The sequence below is a fragment of the Mustela nigripes genome, chromosome 14, assembly GCF_022355385.1.
Source record: "Mustela nigripes isolate SB6536 chromosome 14, MUSNIG.SB6536, whole genome shotgun sequence".
Taxonomy (NCBI): Eukaryota; Metazoa; Chordata; class Mammalia; order Carnivora; family Mustelidae; genus Mustela; species Mustela nigripes.
Genome location: NC_081570.1, coordinates 19,955,493 through 19,976,448, shown reverse-complemented (window position 1 = coordinate 19,976,448; position 20,956 = coordinate 19,955,493). Strand labels below are relative to the sequence as shown.

The 20,956-nt window shown below is 61.5% G+C and overlaps 2 protein-coding genes across 4 annotated transcripts; one reads left to right on the top strand and one right to left on the bottom strand.

Annotated features, from left to right (window-relative positions):
* Positions 1-1,972: 1,972 nt before the first annotated feature.
* Positions 1,973-12,000, top strand: MAP3K6 (mitogen-activated protein kinase kinase kinase 6). Its single transcript, XM_059376809.1, has 28 exons — positions 1,973-2,825; positions 2,913-2,936; positions 3,188-3,378; positions 3,501-3,669; positions 4,016-4,122; positions 4,349-4,519; positions 4,598-4,710; positions 5,290-5,449; positions 5,673-5,835; positions 5,916-6,023; positions 6,107-6,156; positions 6,243-6,338; positions 6,481-6,568; positions 6,658-6,791; positions 7,028-7,155; positions 7,413-7,549; positions 7,891-7,996; positions 8,491-8,648; positions 8,743-8,935; positions 9,042-9,180; positions 9,475-9,634; positions 9,815-9,991; positions 10,261-10,366; positions 10,605-10,752; positions 10,847-10,959; positions 11,056-11,129; positions 11,415-11,491; positions 11,698-12,000. Exons 1-28 carry the CDS (start codon positions 2,589-2,591, stop codon positions 11,786-11,788), a joined length of 3,618 nt encoding a protein of 1,205 aa, XP_059232792.1. The 5' UTR covers positions 1,973-2,588; the 3' UTR covers positions 11,789-12,000.
* A 377-nt stretch (positions 12,001-12,377) lies between these two features.
* On the bottom strand, positions 12,378-20,719 carry SYTL1 (synaptotagmin like 1). Of its 3 annotated transcripts, XM_059376810.1 has the most exons (15): positions 20,504-20,715; positions 18,259-18,491; positions 17,127-17,275; positions 16,854-16,926; positions 16,723-16,768; positions 16,242-16,314; positions 15,874-15,971; positions 15,615-15,728; positions 15,288-15,454; positions 14,940-15,036; positions 14,421-14,579; positions 14,073-14,151; positions 13,849-13,948; positions 12,817-13,022; positions 12,378-12,613 (listed from the first exon to the last, which is right to left on the bottom strand). In XM_059376810.1, exons 2-15 carry the CDS (start codon positions 18,447-18,449, stop codon positions 12,474-12,476), a joined length of 1,692 nt encoding a protein of 563 aa, XP_059232793.1. In that variant the 5' UTR covers positions 18,450-18,491; positions 20,504-20,715; the 3' UTR covers positions 12,378-12,473. The 3 variants fall into 3 exon arrangements, with proteins under 3 accessions (XP_059232793.1, XP_059232794.1, XP_059232795.1); XM_059376812.1 differs by lacking the exon at positions 13,849-13,948 and having other exon boundaries at positions 12,525-12,613; positions 20,504-20,719; XM_059376811.1 differs by lacking the exons at positions 18,259-18,491; positions 20,504-20,715 and having other exon boundaries at positions 17,108-17,269.
* Between the last annotated feature and the right edge of the window lie 237 nt (positions 20,720-20,956).

Below are 20,956 nucleotides of genomic sequence, written 5' to 3'. Positions count from 1 at the left end.
ACTCCGAGTCAAGCCAGGGAAGGTGCATTTTACTTCCACAGGGTAACAGTCACCAAGCAGTTAACTTGCTAGACTCACATTCTAGAAATTGGCCGAGCAACACACACTTAAGACTGTGATAACTCCAGCCTGATGGGTGGTCCTGGGTTTGCACACTGCTCTGTCACGGAGGTGAGTGAGCTTGGAGACTGAGTCCCCAGGTCCTGATTCCAGAACCCACTGAGGTTTTTACACCCGACTGTGGCCTCCCTAACTCACACTGGAAGGCTAGGGATTTGGGGAGCTGTGCCGTTGTGGTAGCTCAAGTGCTGAGGTTTCTAGATCTTCTTCAGGTGGGTAGAGAAATGTTTGTATGGGGATTCAGGTCCCATGGTCATGTTTGGGTGGAGGTCAGAGGTCAGCAGATTAGATTATGGGGAAAGCAGCTCCCCCTGGTGAAAGGGCCAAGGCCTGGGCTCAGATGCCAAGTACCATGTTCCTGGCAGGCTGAGAAGCCCGCTTCCCCCATTCGGGTTCTTCCCCACCTGCACAACAGGGCCCCAAAGGATGTAGGCTCTTTGATGTGTTCTGCACACCCTTCTGTCTCTGGAGATGCCTTCATTCAACAGATCCCCGCCAGGCAGTTCCTGCAGTTCCCAACTCCCCCCTAGTCCCGGCCTGGGCACACATCCCCTAGGTGCCCGCTCTGAGCCATCCACACTGGTTGGCCTGCGCGGGGGCACAAGCTCTTCCGGAAGCCGCCAGTCTCAGTGGTTCTGGCGGTAGAGGAGGGAGGGGAGAGGCCAAGTCCTGGGGCCGCGAGGGAGCGGCGCTGCCCCAGGGCCGAGGGTGGAGCTTTCCCAGTTGGCCGGGAAAGGGCTGGGCCCGCCCTACATGTGAGGGCAGGGGAGAGCGACGGCAGACTCTTTCCTGCGGTGTCCCGGTACCCCGGGATCCCCTACGTGACTCTGGGCCGCGGATCACTGGATGTCCCAGATTCTCTGGACCCAATCCCCGACTTCAGATCCTCAGGACCTTGCAAGTCGGACCCCGGATTTCGCCCTGGGCTCCAGATCCCGGAACAGGACTTCTGGCAAGAGTTTGGATTTCCAGATCCTGTACCAGGTTCCCGATCCTGAGATCCCTGGATCCGTAGCCACTGGCTCCTGCCCCTCCCCGGGTGCCCACAGCCGGGCGCCCGACACCCGAGCGCCCCCGCACGGCAGGGCCGTGCTTGCGGTCCGGAGCCCTGGAGCGCGCTGGCAGCTGCTGGCAGGACCCGCTGGCCGAGGCGCTGAGCCGGGGCCGGCCCCATGCCGCTCCCCCGGGCCGGGGCTACGCGCGAAGCCGGCCGCTCAGCGTGGTCTACGTGCTGACCCGGGAGCCGCAGCCCGGGGTGGAGTCCGAGGCGGAGCCGCTGCCCCTGCGCTGCTTGCGCGAGGCCTGCGCGCAGCTCTCCGGGCCGCGGCCGCGACCGCAGCTGCGCAGCCTGCCCTTCGGGACGCTGGCGCTGGGAGACACGGCAGCGCTGGATTCCTTCTACAACGCGGGTGAGCTCGCGCTGGGGGCGGGCCCGGGGCGGGGCTTAGAGTCCGGAGGAGGGCCGAAAGGGGCGTGGTTCGGCGACGCCGGGGAGACCTCGAGACGGGTTTGGGGTCCGGGGGGCACAAAGTGAGCTAGGCTGAGGGGTTCGAGATAGAGGCATGATAAAAGCGGAATTTAGGGGATCTGGAGCACGGCCGGGCTCGGGCTGGGACCTAGTGGATCCAGGCCCGGAGCCTTCGGGGTTCAGGGTTGGGGCTTAAAGCACTCTGGAGTCGGCACCGTGCCTGGGGAGCGGGGTTAGGACTGCGGCGAGGCTGGGAGCCGGTCAGAGTGTAGTATCTCAAGAGTGGGGTTGGAGGGCTGAGCCTCAAGTCGATCTCGCGTGGAGCTCGTGAGGGCGGATCCGGGGAGGTGGAGCTTGGACTAGGGAAAGGGGCGGTCCTTGGGGGGGCGCTGGAGTCCAGGGGCGGTAACACACTACTTCCGAGGCTCGGTCTAGAGAGGCAGAAAGAGAAACGAAGGGACCCTTCGGCGCGGGATTCTGGGCGAAGTTTAGGTTATGAGGCCCCAGAAGTTGCGAGGTAGTGGGCGGAGCTGGAGGCCGAGCAGGGTTGCTAGGGGGCGGGGCCAGAAAGGTGGCTAGTCCCGTGCTGGTCACCCCTCCCTTCCGCCAATCTGGGCGCCCCGCCCCGACACTTATTTGTTCATCCAGGAGTCTGGGAACCAAGCTTATCTGACGGCCCTAAACTCACAGCCTAAAGATGAAGGCTGACTCGACCTCGAGGACACAAAGACCCACACAGCCTTAGACTCCCATGTCGCACATATGTTGACACACCGGCCCTCACAGACACTGTCACACACAGAGATAGAAACAGCTCTACACACAGGCACAGCACTGTGCCCCGTACTCGCAGGCTCTAAGCAGTGGGATGAGGGTCCCAGCCCGTGGAGTTCAAGCCTCTCCTGCAACACCGCAGATAATATCCGTTCTGTGTAAGAGCCAGAGGGACCTAGAAAGGGGAAACTGAGGCCAGAGCGAAACTGTACCCTGCTGGAGTCAAATGGGGAGGCCATCTAAGCCAGGACAGCCTCCCAGGCTCCTCCCCTGCCTGCGGAGCTGGGCTTCCGGGCTCAGGGCCTCCGCCTGTGCCCCCACAGACGTGGTGGTGCTGGAGGTGAGCAGCTCCCTGGCGCAGCCCTCGCTCTTCTACCACCTTGGTGTGCGGGAGAGCTTCAGCATGACCAACAACGTGCTGCTCTGCTCCCAGGCTGACCTCCCGGACCTGCAGGCCCTTCGGGTAGGAGGCGGGGTGTCTGGGGGTGGGGGTAGGCGGGGGCAGGGGGCCAGCGGATACCCAGGATACTGATTGGATTGTCCTCTGCAGGAGGATGTTTTCCAGAAGAACTCGGTGAGCAGAATCCACTCTCCGCTCCATTATGCCCTTCCACCGCCACTACCTTTCCTGGCCTCCTCAGTCACCTCTGACCCAATTCCCTTGACATCCATGTGGCCTTCTGTTCCCTATTGCCAAGCTCACGACGTGTGCCCTTTCTCTGCTGTTCCAGTCCCCTCTGGTGCTGACCTCTCACCTCCTCACTGTCGCTCTATAACGGGGTGCTGACCTCTGATCTGCCCTGATTGCTGCCTCCCTCCCCCCAGGATTGTGTCGGCAGCTACACGCTGATTCCCTATGTGGTGACAGCCGCAGGCCGAGTGCTGTGCGGTGATGCGGGCCTCCTGAGGGGACTGGCTGATGGGCTGGTCCAGGCCGGGGTGGGCACCGAGGCCCTGCTTACGCCCCTCGTGGGCCGGCTGGTCCGGCTGCTGGAGACCACGCCTACCGACTCTTGGTAATGGGGTACAGAGAGGGGGCACCAGGAGGAGGCTGGCGAGAGCACAACAGGCCTGGCTGAGGGACAGGCCCCATCGTTCTCTCCCCTTCCCTCCCTCCCTCCTCTGCCGGGGCCCTCAGTGGCTACTTCCGGGAGACCATCCGGCAGGACATCCGGAGGGCCCGGGAGCGCTTCTGCGGGGAGCAGCTGCGGCAGGAGCTGGCTCGCTTGCAGCGGAGGCTGGACAGCGTGGAGCTGCTGAGCCCCGACATCGTCATGAACCTGCTGCTCTCCTACCGCGACGTGCAGGTGTGTGGCGCACAGGAAGCCAGGTGGGGCAGCCGCACCCCACTTCAGAAAAGACCCATTCCCTCTCCTGGTTGTGCCACTCATGTGCTGGTGGTTTTGAGCAGGGGGCTCATGTCTCTGAGCCTCAGTTTCCTTGTCTGTAATAGGGGTCGATCATGTCACTGTCTCCCAGCATGGGAAAGTGGAGGCCCAGAGCGGGTTCTCTGTGTCAGGTGTGGGGGTGGGAAGATGGGGTTTCAGGGATGGGAGGGGGCCCCAAACTCAAGGTTTCCCTTAGTGCCTGGGGGGGCGATGGGACCCCCCCCCCAGAGGCCATCGTGCCAGTGTGCACTGTCCCCCTCCGCAGGACTACTCGGCCATCATTGAGCTGGTAGAGACCCTGAAGGCCTTGCCTACCTGCGATGTGGCCGAGCAGCACAACGTCTGCTTCCACTATACGTTTGCCCTAAACCGGTGAGTGGTAGAACAAGGCTCAGGTCCTAGCCTCCTAGGGACATGGGTCTCTGCCATGCGAGGTCCCTGCTGAGTGGGATTCGTGCTGTTCAAGGACTTTGCTGACTGGGATCCCACTGATGGTACATGGGACTGCCGCCTGGGGGGTCGGCAGATCTAGGCGGTCATGGCTAGAGTGGGGTGGGGTCATCAGGTAAGGCCCCGGCCCGTGCTCCCCTTTCCCTAGGAGGAACAGGCCTGGGGACCGGGAGAAAGCATTGGCCGTGCTGCTGCCGCTGGTCCAGAGCGAGGGCTCCGTGGTGCCTGACCTCTGCTGCATGTGCGGCCGTGTCTACAAGGACATGTTCTTCAGCTCTGGCTTCCAGGATGCTGGGTACCGGGAGCAGGCCTACCACTGGTAAGTGGACCGTGGGCTGGAGAATGGGGCTGTGGGCCTCGGGCCAGCCCTGAGGCCCCACCCCCACCTCCACCCCAGGTATCGAAAGGCTTTTGACGTAGAGCCCAGCCTTCACTCGGGCATCAATGCGGCTGTGCTGCTCATCGCTGCAGGCCAGCGCTTCGAGGACTCTGAGGAGCTCCAGCTCATAGGTGAGTCCCAGCCCTGGACGGGCCAGGGGAGAGCGCGGGCAGAGAGGACACCGGGCTGGAGCCTGGCCTTGTCCCTTTTGGACCTATCCTGCCAGAACCCACACCTGGACCCTCATACCCGTCCTGGGCCCTCATGAGCCCTTGAGGCCACAAGTGTGCCAAAGCCCACACCTGTGCTCCTTACACACCAAATTTGACAGACACTAGTTCCCTAGACCTTCCTTGTGCCCGAGCTCCTACTCCCACCTGAGAGTCATACCTAAGTTTTCACCTTTTTTTTTTTTACAATGTATTTATTTATTTGAGAGAGAGAGGGAGTCAGAGCAGGGGAAGGGGCAGAGGGAGAGAGAATCCCAGGCAGACTCCATACTGAGCATGGAGCCTAATGCAGGGCTTGATCTCTCGACCCGAAGATCATGATCTGAGTGAAACCCAAGAGTTGGATGCTTAACCAACTGTGCCACCCAGGTGCCCCTCACCTGTTTCTGTGTTCCTGCCCACATGGATGTTGTGGCCCACACCTGGGCTTTGCACAAACCCACAGCCACACTCCCTAGGTCCCACACCCCTCTTTCCCAGGCATGAAGCTGGGCTGCCTGCTGGCCCGAAAAGGCTCTGTGGAGAAGATGCAGTATTATTGGGATGTAGGCTTCTACCTGGGAGCTCAGATCCTCGCCAATGACCTTGCCCAGGTGGCGCTGGCCGCAGAGCAGCTCTACAAGCTCGATGCTCCCATATGGTAGGTGGCCTCCTCTGCAGTCTGGGCCCGGCCTCAGCTGCCTGCTCCTGCACACATGTACCCCCGCATTCTAGCCTAAGTCCTGAGCCGGTGACATGGCCCCTTCCAGACCAGGGCCCACCACACCCGGTGCCCACGTTCTGGCTGCCTCCAAGCCGGTCTGCTCTCCCAGGCAGTGCTAGTTGGGGCCTGGGCTGAGTTGAGGACAAGACTATGCTGGCAGGTACCTGGTGTCCATGATGGAAACCTTCCTGCTGTACCAGCACTTCAGACCTACGCTGGAGCTTCCTGAAGGACCCCCGCACCGTGCCCACTTCTGGCTCCACTTCTTGCTGCAGTCCTGTCAGCCACTCAAGATGGCTTGTCCCCAAGGGGACCAGTGCTTGGTGAGGCTGCCCAGTGCGGTTGTGGGACCTGGGAGAGGGGCGGGGCCTCTCTAACCCACCCCCTTCCTCATCATGTGCAGGTGCTGGTCTTGGAGATGAACAAGGTGCTGCTGCCTGCCAGGCTGGAGATTCAGGGTACCGACCCAGTGAGCGCAGTGACCCTGAGCCTGCTGGAGCCCGAACCCCAGGTGAAGTCACTGCTGGGCCTCCCTTCCCCAAACCACTCTCCGAGTCCCCCAGCACCCTCCTCAGACCCAGCTTCTTCTGCCAGGACGTTCCCTCCAGCTGGACTTTCCCAGTGGCTTCCATCTGCGGGGTCAGGTGAGAGGTGAGGCCTCCGGCGGGGTCCCCGGAGTGGGGTGCCGTGGGCCCACTAGCACTCACTGTGGCTCTTCCTCCCTTCCCAGCTCCTCCAAGCGGGATGAGCGCTGCTGCTTCCTCTACGCGCTGCCCCCTGCGCAGGATGTGCAGCTCTGCTTCCCCAGCGTGGGGCACTGCCAGTGGTGCGCGTGGCCTCTGGGATGGCTGGGGTGCCCGGGGATTGAGGGAAGGGAAGGGACATGTTCCTTGGGTGCTCTCGGCCAGGGAGGGGACAGTTTCCCCCCAAGGTGCTCCTCCCCTCGGCCTGACCTCCCCCACCCTCAGGTTCTGCGGCCTGATCCAAGCCTTGGTGACAAATCCGGATTCCACAACGCCCGCGGAAGAGGCAGAGGGTGTGGGGGAGGTGCTGGAGGTGAGGAGCAGGGCCTGGGAGCGCCGGAAGTGGGGGTGGGGAAGGGCTGGGGGGCCTCACTGAGCCCCCATATCACCCGTCCCCCGCAGTTTGATTATGAGTACACGGAGACGGGTGAGCGACTGGTGCTGGGCAAGGGCACCTACGGGGTGGTGTACGCCGGCCGCGAGCGGCACACGCGGGTGCGCATAGCCATTAAGGAGATCCCGGAGCGGGACAGCAGGTGCGGTGTGCAGGGGCCCAGGGCCCGAGGGGAAGGGGTCTTGTGGGCAGAATGGCAGGGAACACGCGGGGTGGTAAGGTCTGGAGGGGGCCTGTGGGCTGGGTGATACGGAGGAGAAGGTCAGAGAGGGGCCTGTGGCTGGGGCAGGTCCTGGGGGCCTGGCCTGCCTGGCGCTGGAGCTGGGTGAGCATCTCTTCCCCAAAGTGGCCTGTTCCTCTCTTGCTCCCCGCTCCCAGGTTCTCTCAGCCCCTGCATGAAGAGATTGCTCTGCACAAGCGCCTTCGCCACAAGAACATCGTGCGCTACCTGGGCTCCACCAGCCAGGACGGCTACCTCAAGATCTTTATGGAGGAAGTGCCTGGAGGTACGTGCCCAGTGTGGGATGGCAGTGGAACTGGAAGTGTGGGGCAGGGGGATGGGGCCAGGAAGGGGGTGGAGAACCCTAGGGGAAAATGAATCCTAGCCTGCGTGGGTGGGGTAGCTCAGAATTAGCTGACACTGTGCACTTGGGTGGGGATGGAGTCTGGGCCATGGCTGGGGTGTGCCTGGGCCTTGAGCAGAGAGCTGAAGGCCGGAGTCAGGAGGTGCCGGTGATGATGATCCTGGACTGCCTCTGCCTAGGCAGCCTGTCCTCTTTGCTGCGGTCGGTGTGGGGCCCCCTGCAGGACAATGAGAGCACCATCAGTTTCTACACCCGCCAGACCCTGCAGGGCCTCAGCTACCTGCATGACAACCACATAGTGCATCGGGACATCAAGGTAAGTCCTGAGACATCAAAGTGAGTCCTGTTGCTGGTGGCGGGTTGATGGGAACACAGGGGTCCAGACAGAGAACAGCAATTTGCATTCAGAAGGCTGACCCCTTTGCAAAGGGTGGGGGAATTCACCAGGGAGGCTCCCAAGGGAATGAGAGAACTTCAGACCTGAAGCCAAAGCAGGTGCCAGCACCCAGGAAGTCATAAGTGCGGTGGCAGAGGGAGGAGGTTGACAGAGGCAGGGTCAGGCTGCGATCGTAGGAGGTGGGATACAGGGACAGGGTCCGGTTCCGCCATCCGGAGCCCAGCCTGACGTCCACTGAGCATAAGGTCCACTCTGCTCAGGGGGACAATGTGCTGATCAACACCTTCAGTGGGCTGCTCAAGATTTCTGACTTTGGCACCTCCAAGAGGCTGGCGGGCATCACACCTTGCACTGAGACCTTCACAGGTAATGGGGTGTGGGGTGGGGAGTAGGGATGCTGACCTGGGACAGAAGAACTCTTAGGACCTTCCGGGGAATGGTGTTTCTCCTGGCTGTGGAGTTAGAGCCCTCGTGGGACATGGAACCAAGGGCCAGTGACTGTGCCGGGGGTGAGGTGATAGAGTCTAGAACTAGAGCTTGAGTAGTCCACGATGGCGAATTTAGTGTCTGAAATGCGCCTAGGAAGTGTCAGTGTGGGCAGAAGTGTGTGATGGGTTCAGAGTGGATGACGCTGTCCCAGATGTGTGGTGGGCCGTACTGTGCGTGAGGGAGTCGGAACATGACGGAGCCCAAGATGAGTGAGGAAACTCAGGATAGGTGTTTGACCCCCAGGGTAAGTGGTGGGGATTATCTGGATGACAGAGTTCAGGGTGGGCGCTGGTGGCTAGAGGATGAGAGCCCCTGTCACCCCACGTCGTCTAATGCATAGATGAGCATTAAGGGCTCGGCTTCTACCACAGGGACCCTCCAGTATATGGCACCAGAAATCATTGACCAGGGCCCACGAGGGTATGGGAAGGCAGCTGACATCTGGTCACTGGGCTGCACTGTTATCGAGATGGCAACAGGCCGCCCCCCCTTCCATGAGCTAGGGAGCCCACAGGCGGCCATGTTTAAGGTGAGACCCCTTACAGGGCGGGGGGCGTGGCGACAAACCGGGCCCTGGACACCTCGAAACTTGACCTTTTTCCGTCCTCCCTGACCCCTCCCAGGTGGGCATGTACAAGGTGCATCCGCCAATGCCCACTTCTCTGTCAGCGGAGGCCCAAGCCTTTCTTCTCCGAACGTTTGAGCCAGACCCCCGCCTCCGAGCCAGTGCTCAAGCACTGCTGGGGGACCCCTTCCTGCAGCCGGGGAGGAGGAGCCGCAGCCCCGGCTCCCCAAGACATGCACTGCGGCCCTCAGGTAAGATGCAGGTGAAGGAAGTGGGTGCACGGGGCTGAGGGAGAGGAGCTGTGGAGGTGGGAGGGCTGATTGGGGGCCCAGGCTGACAGCCTCCTCCCTCCCTCAGATGCCCCTTCAGCCAGCCCCACTCCTTCAGCTGACCCGACCACCCAGCCCCAGACATTCCCACGCCCTCAGGCACCCTTTCAGCACCCACCCAGTCCCCCGAAGCGCTGCCTCAGTTATGGAGATACCAGCCAGCTCCGGTGAGAACCCAGGGTCTTGGAGGGGCTTTGCCTCACCTGGGTTTGCTCTTGTACTCCCTCCGGGGGGGAAGCCCCCCTCAGGGCCCTGGGTGCCTCCCACCACTTGCAAGGATGGCAGTGGGGGCCTCCTCGCCGAGGCTCCGACTTGCATTTCTTGTGCCACCTCAGTACCAGGCTCCTCTCTCTTACCCCTGGGAGGCTGGCCTCAAAAGAGCCAGGATTCAGACCCTGGGGTGGAGGCGGCCGGGCGCTGTGGCCACCTGCCCTCCATCCACAGCTCCCCGGTTGCACTAGGGTGCCTGAGGAACCGGGGGCCGAGGAGCCCACGTCCCCTGAGGAGAGTTCCGGGCTGAGCCTGCTGCACCAAGAGAGCAAGCGCAGGGCCATGCTGGCCGCGGTGCTGGAGCAGGAGCTGCCCTCGCTGGCGGAGAGTCTGGGCCTGAAGCAGGAACAGGTGGGTGTGCGCGTCCCAACCACCACCACCAACAGCCACACAACACCACCCTCCTCCCCCTGTTGGTGGTGAGGCCAGGCCAGCAATTCCGCAGAGGGCTTCCCCTATGCCTGCACCCCCACCTGCCACTCTCTTGACTCAGGGGGAAACCCACCCATGACAACCTCTCTTCCTCCCCAGGGGCCCCGGCTGGGCAGGAATCATGTGGAACAGCTACTGCGCTGCCTCGGGGCGCACATCCACACTCCCAACCGCCGGCAGCTGGCCCAGGAGCTGCGGGCGCTGCAAGGGCAGCTGCGGGCCCAAGGCCTCCGGCCTGCACTTCTGCACGGACCGCTCTTCGCCTTCCCGGACGCGGTGAGGGGGCCTTCTCGCGGTTCGGGCTGCCCACTAAGATGTAGTCAGCTCCCTGTGCCTGGGAATGTGCAAGGACTTGTTGCAAGGTCGCCTGTCTTCCCCGTGAAGATACAGCCGTCAAGCAAGGGACATCTATCCCGTCCTAGTTTCCCAGCTCCTCCCTCTGCCCCAAGCCTGCCTACCCGACTCACCTCTGGCTCAAGACTTTCTAGGCCTTTCGGACTCGAGCCCCACCTCTGAGTCCCGTCGCGCCCTTTCTCCCTTTCCAGGTGAAGCAGATCCTCCGCCGGCGCCAGATCCGCCCACACTGGATGTTCGTGCTGGACTCGCTGCTCAGCCGAGCGGTGCGGGTAGCCCTCGCCGTGTTGGGCCCAGGTAACCCCAGGAGTGGAGCTAGCCTGCCTGTCGGCGAGGGTGTGACCCCCTTGGGGGCTTGACATGCACGCCAGGGGCCGGTAGGGGGCGTGGTGGTGGTGGGGTTAAGCTCAACCCGGGCGGGAATGAATGGCTGGGTACCCAGAGCCGTGCGCCCTCTGCCGGGTGTCTGGGGAAGTGTCCAAAATGGGCGTTCTCTCTCCCTGCGGGAGCTCACCCCAGTCACTTGGATTGGCAGAAGAGGAGACAGAGGAGGTCCCACCGAGGTCAGAGGAGGAACCCCAGTCCAAGCAGCAGGAGACCATCAGCCGGCTCCCGGGGGAACCAGAGAAGGCCCCCCCAACCCCAGTGGTGCAGCTGGGCCTCTTGCGAGCAGAGACTGACAGGTAAAGCCCAGGGGACTTACCTGTGCCCTCTGGGCCAGCTTCACCTTCCCTCTCCTCTCCATCGAACTGGCCCCGCCTCTGCGCTCTCCTACAGGCTCCGAGAGGTCCTGGCCGAGAAGGAGCGGGAGTGCCAGGCCCTGGTGCAGCAAGCTCTGGAGCGGGTACACAGGGAGACAGGGACCTGCACCCTGGCCCCAGAGCCCCCTGGTGAGTGTGCCACAGCTGGAGAACACTCAAGGCAAGTGCCAGGAAGCTTCTGCCAGGAGGTACCCCTGGACTGACCACCTGACTTCTCCTCCACAGCTGCTCTCACGGTGGACCAGGGCTTGGTGCAGTGGCTACAGGGACTGAATGTGGATTCAGGCACTATCCAGATGGTGAGGGGGAGAGCGCTGGCCAAGTCCTTGACCCCCACCCACCAGAGACTCCATCTCTGCCCATCTTTCAGCTCTTCTCACTCTTTCCCTCATGCAGAGAATCTCAGTACACAAGACCACTTAGTGTACCCCCCATGGTGCAGATGAGGAAACAAGCGCCAAGGGGCGTTGGCTGCCGTGTAGCACATTAGTAGCCCCACAGAGCTAGTACCTGGGTCTCTGGACACATCTCCCTCTGATTTTCTTTTCTACTGTTTCTGCATCTGGGTCTTTGTCCACAACCAGCTGCTGAACCACAGCTTCACCCTCCATATCCTGCTGACCTGTGCCACTCGAGATGACCTCATCTATACACGCATCAGGTATGTCCTGAGCCCTCCAGGGACCCACGCATATGGCTTCTTGGTGGCTAGAGTCTGACCACCCCCCCCACCAGGCTGCATGTCTGCTTCAGTTCCTCCCTGGAAGTTACATGGACACAGTGTCCCCCGGGGGGCAGGAGGCACATCAGGCAGACAGTGGGGTAGGCCATATTCTGGCTGAGCCGCACTGAACCTGCTCTCCCCAGGGGAGGAATGGTGTGCCGTATCTGGAGAGCCATCTTGGCCCAGCGAGCAGGATCTATGCCAGTCACCCCTGGCCAACAGGAGGCTGAATGAGAGCTCAGAGATAGAAGGCAGGACCCAAGGATGGCTGCATGGAGAAGACACAAGCAGCTTCTGATACACCTCACCTACCCCAGGACTCAGGGCCAACAGGAGAAGGCCAGGCGGGTGGGGGCAGGGTAGGGCCCAGACCTAGCGATATTGGGGGGGGATCAACCATAGAGATACCCGCAAGCCGATCAAGTATGGCCAGGCAGACTATTAAACAGAATACCTTTGTATGCTTGGGTCTTGGCAACTTAATTTTTTTTTTTTAAGATTTTATTTATTTATCTGACAGAGATCACAAGTAGGCAGAGGCAGGCAGAGAGAGAGGGGGAAGCAGGCTCCCTGCTGAGCAGAGAGCCCAATGCGGGGCTCGATCCCTGGACCCTGAGATCATGACCTGAACTGAAGGCAGAGGCTTAACCCACTGAGCCACCCAGACACCCCAGATCTTGGCAACTTCTGAGGTATAGGGGGCCGGGGGTTCTGGGACCAGCTTCCTAAGGTCTTTCCGAGTCTGAAGTCTCTTCACCTGTTCCCTCTCACTTCCCTCACCCATTCTTGCCATCGCCCTTGCTGCCCAAAAACAGACATCAGCCTCTTGCTGCCCTTAGAATAGACTTTATTGGTTTTGGCCAAGGGCAGGCCCTGAGATGGGGGTCCAGAGAGGAGTGTGGTGGAGCTTGTAGAGCAGCTATGTCCTGGGGACCAGGTCGGTTCTGAGGGGCAGAAGGCCATCCACCCACTCACATGGTCGCTCCAGAAGCATCTGCCACAGCTGCTTCTCCTCCGCTGTGGAATCCATCCAGGGTACCTGGAGCCCGTAGCTGCTCCCTGGATATGTGCAGACAGGGGTGAAGGACATGGTTACCCTGGACACCCTAGGTCCCAAGGAATGCCTGCTGGGTCCCAGATTACCCACTGCCACTCCCAGCTCACAGTGGATATCAAAGCTCAGGGAAGGGTGGAGAAGTGCCCAAGGCCACACACTAAGCCCGGTCTCAGCATCAGGTCTCCCGGGGCCCTGCCCCACTTACCAGTGCCCAGGCTGAGGCGTGTGCCGCCCAGCTGGCGGCTGGTCAGGGCCCCATGGTCCCAGAGGGAAAGCTCAGCACAGGCCTGGTGCAGGTCAGCAGGCCTGAAGCCATCGTAAACCATCGTATGGTTGAACACAGGGCTGAGGCTGCGTCGTACAACCCTTGTCCGTTGGCGGCTGGCGTGGCTGTCATCGGGCAGCACTGAACTGTGGGGCAGGTAGGCTGGCAATCAAGTGGCTATCCCTTCACGCTCCCCAGAACCAACCAGTCACCAGATCCTACTCATTCTCCCTCACAATGTCCATGCCCTCTGGCTCTCACCTACGTCCTGAACTCAAACCTTCACTATTTGTGGACCTTTGGGCCAGCTACCTCTCAGGCTCTTGTCTTTAAAAGTTACAACTTTTATTCGTAGGACCCCAGAGTACAGTCTCTGAAATACAGTTCTGCTACTTCCCTGCACAATGACCTTCATTGGCTCCCTGTTGCCCCCAGAAGTAGTTTCCAAACTTTTTAAAGCCTCAGAACCCACCCTGCAAGATAAAACATTACCCAGAAGTAAAAGAAAACAACGTCTGTGCCTGAAATCAGGGCTGGGAACTTAGAACCTGACCAGTCCGACATATTTCACTGAGTGTGGGGCAGCACCCAGAGGCACCCCTAGAGGTCCCCCAGAGCTTACTTTGAAAATAACTGAACTGCAAGTTCAGGGCCAAGCCCCACAGCCTGACCTTCCAGGTCTTTTCATGGAAGAGCCCCTGTGACCTCCCAGGTCCCCAGCCTCGGCTCTCCAACAAGTCCTATGGCTTGTTACTCTGAAATGCAGCTCCTGAAGGAAGTCTTTAACTTTTCTGACTCTGGGCTTTTGTTCTTGTCCCCTTCACCCCTGCACAGTGGTCGAAGATCAGACTGGGGGCGGATCAAGAACGGTTGATGACAAGGGGTTTGTCAGAGGTGGGGAGCTCCAGAGCGCGTGGGCGGTGGGGGAGGGCGGGGAGGAAGGGTAGCCAGGACGGGCCCGAAGCCCCTCACCACTGTACGTAGGTATCGGGGGTTCCTGAGCGCAGCGGCACGAGGTCCTGAGCTTCCTTCACCCAGAAGTGCAGCTCCCCGCTGGGGGGCAGTCCCGCGCCTGCCCAGAGACTGGGCTCAGACCCTGCCGCCGCATGCCCTCGCCTGACGCCCCTCGCCCTCGCCAGACCGGAGGCCCCCTCCTTCCAGGTCCCGTCCAGCGTGGCCTCTCGTGGGGCACTCACCCTCGGAGCCGGCGGGGACGTACTTGAGGGAAAGGGAGAGCAGCCCGCGGCTGGGGAGGTCGTCGGGAGAGTGTGGGACCTGCGAAAGGCGGTCAGGTCAGGGGCTGGAGCCGGCCCCAGCGAAAGCGGCCATCGAGGGGTGAGGTCTCCAGACCCGGATGGGGTGCACCTAGCCGGGGGACCCAACCGCCGCGGGGGGGCGGGCAGTAGGGTTGCAAGGCCGAGGGGAGGCTCGGCCAAAGGCGGGGTCAGAGGGGGCTGGAGCAAAGGAAAGGGGGGGTAGGCGGGGGAGGGTGCAGGCGGGACACCTGCGTCGCTGGGTCTCCCCACGCGGGCAGGCTGCCTCACCCGGGGCTGCAGAGGGAGCCAGGTGGGCTCAGAGTCCCAGTCCCACGTGTCGAGAGGCACTTCGACTTCCCCCAGAAAGATGTTGCGACCCAGGCTCTCGCGGTGCCACACGGACAGGCTCAGCACGCGGCCCCGGAGCTCGGCCTGCGGGACGGAGTACTGGGGACAAGAGGTGCGCTTTAAGGGACCACGGCGGCTGGGCGGCTGGCGCTGGCTTCAGCGCTGCGGCAGTGTGGACGGCTGGTGGGGGGGGGGGCTGTCCTACCGCGTTCCTTGCACGATGGAATCTGGGGGAGCCCCGAAGGGCCTTAATGGGAGGTCTGGACTAGCGCCATGCCCAGCACTGGGCTGACCCACTGGGGAACGCACGAACGGAGAGCCGCCCTGCCGTTCCTCCCGCACAACGGAGGGTCCAAGCGACGGGCAACGACCATATCCTGGCTGCCCCAGCCATCAGGCCCCCGCAGGAAGGGGCGTTGGGTTCACGCATGGGGGGCCGCCCGGTCGTCGCAGCCTCACCCTCAGAGTCTCGTTGAAGACCGGGTTCAGATTCCGTTTCTTCACCGCCGTCTTGCGCTTGCTCTGCTTATCCGGGAGAAGGTAGCTTTTGACGTAGCTGGAGCGTGGGAGGGGAGGGGAGGACCGGAGCTGAATGGGGGCCCCTCCCAGCTCCTAACCCCCCCCCCCCCGGGGGGGCCTCCCCAGCCCCAGCCCAGAGCACGGCTTCCGGGCAGCGCTTTCCAGGAGTTCTCTCACTCAACCCCCGCGCCTCCCAAGGACGTTGATACTCCCACTTCGAAGACGGACAAAAATAGGCCAAGAAGAGTGGCGGGGTGGGGGTGCGGCGAGAGCGGGTCAGGCACTCACGGATCGGAGCGGCGGCGTCGCGCGGCAGCCAGGCCCTGGCACTGGATCACGTGCACGCGCAGCTCGGCGGTGCCCGGCTCATAGTGTAGCCCGAAGTGCACGGAGCCGCGCACCTGCACCGCGCCGGCCTCGGCCTCCCCCGACAGGCTCAGCAGGCTGCCGCTCAGCTGCGGGCGGGGGTGGAGGTCAGCGCGGGGCAGGGGGTGTTGCTCAGATCAGGGGACGAGGGAGGGGTGAGGCCGAGGCTACGCGCGGGGATATGGAAGGGTGGCGTCCCCCACCCGTCTCCTTCGTCCCCAGGCCATAGCCCTCCCCCCTCCCCCTCACCGTGGAGGAGTTGAGGCTGGACACCGAGGAGCTGCTGCTGAGCATGCGGTCGAGGGAGGGGCTGGGCCCGGGAGCTTCCTCCCCGTTCTGCAAGATCTCGGGTGCCGTCTGGGTCTGGGGAGCGCGGGGCAGGGGTAAGTGACGGGGCGTCTTCTCTTTCCCAGCCCTTCCCCCGACGGCTCTCAGCCTGGTGCACGGGCACTCCCCGCCCAGAATCCGCTCCGGGTCTTGGGAGCAGCCGCCGGCCGCTCCCGCCTACCTGGCCTGGGGGTGGCGGCGACTCCGCTCCCCGCGGCCGTGGCTCCGGCTCCGGGTCCGCCTCCTCCGTGTAGACCTGTGGGGCCCCAGAGCCCGGGGCTGGGGTGGGGCATGAGCTACTGAGCGTGGCCCTCTCTAGCCTGCCCCTAAGCAAATTTGGAGGGACTGTTTTGCCACTCCCGTGACCTGCGGATTCAGGCTCCAGTCCTGCGGGAAGCCCTTGAGACCGGACACGCACACGCATATACACGCACCAAGGAGAGAGTAGGATGGGGAAGGAAGGTGAACACAGGTGGTTGGGGTCACTTCAGAGATGCCTCTGGTCCCTGAAACCTCTCTGTAGTCCCCAACACACACCCTCCCGCTCACCTTCCTGGGACTGGGGCTCTTCCTCATGATCTGAAGACTTTAGGGGGACATATGGTGAAGGGGAATCAGGTTTCTGAAAAAAGCAAGATCACAGTGGGGACTAGTGACAAAGGAGTCAAAGGTTACGATAGGGTCAGAGGCCAGAGGCTCCAGCTAGCTATCCCAGATGGATTTAGCACAGCCCTCCAGGCAGGGCTGGTAACCAGCTAACCAGTTGCCAAACCAGTGGGGCCTGCATGTCACACCCCGTCCCGTGTCACGGCATGCCCTGTCTGACTCCGTCCCACTGGTGGCAGACAGTAACTTCTGAGTCCTAAACCTCACCTAGCTCAGTCCCCCACCACCCCTAAGAGCCAGATTCTGAGATTCCCTTAGAGGCCAGGTCCCTGTCCCCATTTGACAGAGGAGGATTACAGTGGCCCAGACCAGGGTCTCCTGAGTCTCACTTCCCACCTCCTCTTCAGGGTTACTCATTACTCACCTCAGCCTTGCTGAGCGTCTCTTGGGGTGCCTTGTCCACGACGAGCCTAGGAGAAGGGAGAGGTGGTTGTCAGGGGATAGACCCCAGAGGACTGGTAGGCACCCTCCTCTCCCCCTGCCAGGCCTCCTCACCTGGGCTCCGGCTCCTCTTCAACTTCTTTCTCAGCAGCTTCAGCCTCCCCATCGCTGCCTGGAGCCTGATCTCCTGTGCCCGGGTGAGAAGCTCTGTGAACCCTGGATCTCAGGAAGTCTGACCTTTGGAGAAACTCACTCACCTCCAGGAGCTCATGGAGGGGTGGTGCCCACCCAAAGACACACAGTACCAGGGGCCATCTCTTACTGTACATGCATAGCCAGTGCCCTGGGCTCTGTGTAGCCAGTCTCACCCCGGGGATCTCCTCTCACCCATGGAGCTCTTCTTTCTGCGGATAGAGGCTCGGACAAGATCAGAGCCAAGGTGGGCATGGTGGTGCCGTTGTGAGCGCGCTTCCTGGAACCAGTCTCCTGTCAGGATCTTCAGCTGCCCAGGGTCTGCCAGCGAGGCCCGGAGCTTGCTGGGGGATAGGGGAGGGTGTGGCTGTCATCCAAACCACATTCCTGCTACCCACTCTGTGCCAGGCCTTGTACCTGGGGCCAGGGACACAAGAGCAAATCAGACTCAATCCTTACTCTGGATCAAGGAGCTCAGGTTGATGGGGAGACTGGATCCAGAACAGACAAGTACACTATAATGAGGTGGGTGCCATGATGGATGTGAGAAGGGCCAGCTTTGCCTGTGGGAATCCAGGAGGGCTTCCCAGAGGAGGTGACATTTGACTAGGTTCTTGAAGGACAAATTGGGAGTTTTCCAGGCAGAGAAGGAGAATAATTATCATTCATTAAGTGACTACTGTGCATAATGCCCCCTCCTAATTCCAGGAGGTAGTGCTCCTTAGCCCCATTTTACAGATGAGGAGAGTGGTGCTGGGGAGGTCAGGAGAGTTGCCCTAGGTTACACAGCTAAGAGGTGTCTTCCTGTCCCCAAACACTACTTTTAAGTCACATGCTCCTCTGCCACTGTGCTCTTCCAGGGAGAAGGAACAGCATAGAAGGCTGTATTCAAGGACTCTGATGCCCTTGAGTGGCTCGAGTGGACATTCTAGGTATGTGTATCAGGGGCGGGGCTTACTGGTGGAGGATGAAACTGGGGAGGCTGGCAGGGACTAATCAGGGAGGCTTTGCGGGCGCACTTAGGAGCTGGCTCCTGACATGAGGTGCTGAGGAACCATGGGCGGTTTCAGCAGGGGACATTAAGGACAGATCTGGGGAGCTCCAGCTGCAGCATGACCAGTGGGTCAGAGAGGGTGAGACTGGAGGCAGGAAGGCAGCTGCCTCAGGTGAGGTGGAGCCTGCACTGGTTAAGGGTGGAGGTGACCAGTGGACGAAAACAGGAACCACCCAGATATTTGGCAGGCCACACACTGGGAGGCAGCAGGGGCACACTGGGGCTCCCAGTGCCTGATGTCCCGTTCTCCTGGGCTCCCCTGCCCTGCCTCACCTGACGCGGCCCTCCTCCAACTGGCGAAGGCGGGCATCTCGCTTCAGGACATCAGCAATGGCCTCCTGCTCCTCCTCCGTCAGGAAGCTGAGGTCCAAGAGTGCATCAGCCTCAGGCTGTGGCCCGTGCGCCATGAGGCGGCTGGGCAGGGCCCAGAGCCTCTCCTGAAATGGGTGTCCCCTCTGGGGCATCAGCTGGGACAGTGCCCCATCAGCTGGGGTACATGTGGCGACCTGGGGGCAGATCAAGGGGGCAGGTCAAGCCCTGCCCAAACACAGGGCCCATCCTGGAGCTGACTGCTCTTTTCTGCCCAAATACATGCCTGGGCGGTGGGCACAGTACAACTCCAGGAAGGCTGAGCTCAAGGTGGCATGAGATACACCCATGGACCCATGGGCCCAGGTACACACTGGCTCAAAGACATACAGACACCCTTGAAGATGTGCAGGCACGCCCACCCACAGTGAGACATCCACAGATCACACCACCATCTGTATGGACAGGCCAGTGCACACCTGTCCCGCACCAAGGACCCTATGCGGTCTTGGTCCCAGACCCTGGCCCACACCAGGGACATGCCTGACATATTCTGAACCGTGCACGCGAGGCCCCACAGAATGTATAACTTGGGACAAAAACATGACCCGAGATACACACAAATCACACTGAGTGTTGCACGCACATTGCCCCTCCTCCAACTGGATTGTGAGCTCCTTGAAGACAGAGACAGTGCCTCACCTCAAAAGCCCATATGTTGCCCACAACAGACAGTGGTAAAGGCTTGGTTAATTCAATGCAGAAATATGCCTGTACACACATGGGGAAGGCTACACACACAAACACACACCCAGATCTGCTCACTGCTCCCCCCCCCCCCCCCACCCCCTGGTAATCTACCAATACGGGTTGTCTCCCTCCACCCTTCACCTCCACCCTGCCCTGGCCCATTTGGCCTTCCTGTCTGAGGCAACCTCCTCCCCAGCCCACACCCCCACTTCCTCCCCACTGAGGTAACCACTTTACCCACTCCCCGTGAGGCCTCCAGCCAGGGATGCCCTCTTGCCTGCAACCCCTGGGCCCCTCTGCTCTGGCCACATGGGTTCTCCCCCTTCTCCTGACCCAGAACCTGGCCAGGGGCCTGGCGGCAGAGGCCAAGGGCTGCAAAGCAGCTCAGGCTGCCCGGGCACCATGCTGACTCCGGAAGGAAAACATTTGCCCAGCTCCGAGGGGCATGTGGACGTGGCGGGGGGCCCGGGGCAGAGTTGTGGGCAGAGCGGAGGCATGGCCTGAGCCCACTGGGCCATCTCTCCTCCCCTGCTGCCCTCCCAGGCCAGGGCAGGGCACCAGGCAGGCCCAAGATGGGAAGAGCGTTCTCTGGCAGGCAAGTCCTAGCTTGTGACCGCTGCTGCCTGAGCTGGGCCGTCCCTGCTGAGTCTGTGTCCAAGCCTGAGCGCGCCTTCTCCCTCTGCTGCCTGCACCGTGGGCTTGGTGCGGCTGTCTTTACAGAGTGCCCGGTCTGATCCTGTGTGAACACCCGCGTGAACGCCCGTGTGCCCCGCATTAGCACTACTTCCCGAACATCTGCCCTGTTCAGTGCTGGGTGCTGCCCGCACACAGCTTGGGGCTCTTCTGTGGCCCGGGGCCCAAGCCCATGTGACATTGTGCCCTTGCGAGGGTCTCAGACCAACACAACACAGCTCTGCACACGGAGGCGTCTATGAGGCTGTTTGTTTTGTGGGTGTGAAGATTGTGTCACTGCCTGTGTGTCGGTGCACCATGTCCCAGTGTGACGCCGCGTGGGTGACTGTTGTTCACCTTCAGTGACTTTCGGGTGACAGCATGGTGTGGTATATGCCCTGTGTACTTCATCCTCTGCTGGATGCGTGTCTGGGCTGTGTCATGCTATGTGTTGGGGGACCCCAGGGGTCCTCCGGGGGTGTGTGTAGGAGTACGGAGGTGGGGAAATGTCCTGCAGGTCTGCCTGGTCTGGGCTGTGGGCATCTGAGCCTAGGGTCCCCAGCAGCAGCCCCTCCCTGTAGTTCCTTCTTCTAGAGCCAGAATCCAGCGTCCGGGTCTTCCCACTCCCATTCAACACTATGGGACAGACCCATTGGTCAATGTTCCAGTCCCAGACCCGCTCCCACCTGCCCCGACCCCTAAGGCCCCAGAGGGTACCCAGGAGACCAGGTGGCAATGTCTGCCCCTTGGGACCCTGGCAAGGAAACTTCGCCCTGAGGTGTGTTACCTGTAGGGGTCCAGTAGGGATCAGACACCTTCGCAGGGTGACCTGGGCTCTCCTGAACTCCTGGCAGCTGAGTTTCAGAGCAGAACTTGGGGAGCGGAGCAGAGAGGGACTAAGGCTGACTCAACCAGCAGCCCAGAGGAGCTGCCCCAGAGGAGGAGGAAACACCTTCTGAGCAGGGCCTGCTGCAAAACCGGGCCTGGACTCCCGGCACCCTGGGGGTGCACCCAAGCCTTGGCTTTCAGATCTCTGAGCTGATCTACTGGGTGGGAGACACCAGGGGCTTGGCCCCAGCTCTGCTGCCCACTTATTCTGTAACTGCTGTGAGCAGCACAGGCACCAACCCCTGAGAGCCTCGGTGGCCTCATCCCTAGAGTGGGTGGCCGCCCCACCCCGCCTGCGGAGTTGCTGAGAGGAACTTGCTTTGAAAGCAAGGTTAGAAATCTTTCTAAGAAG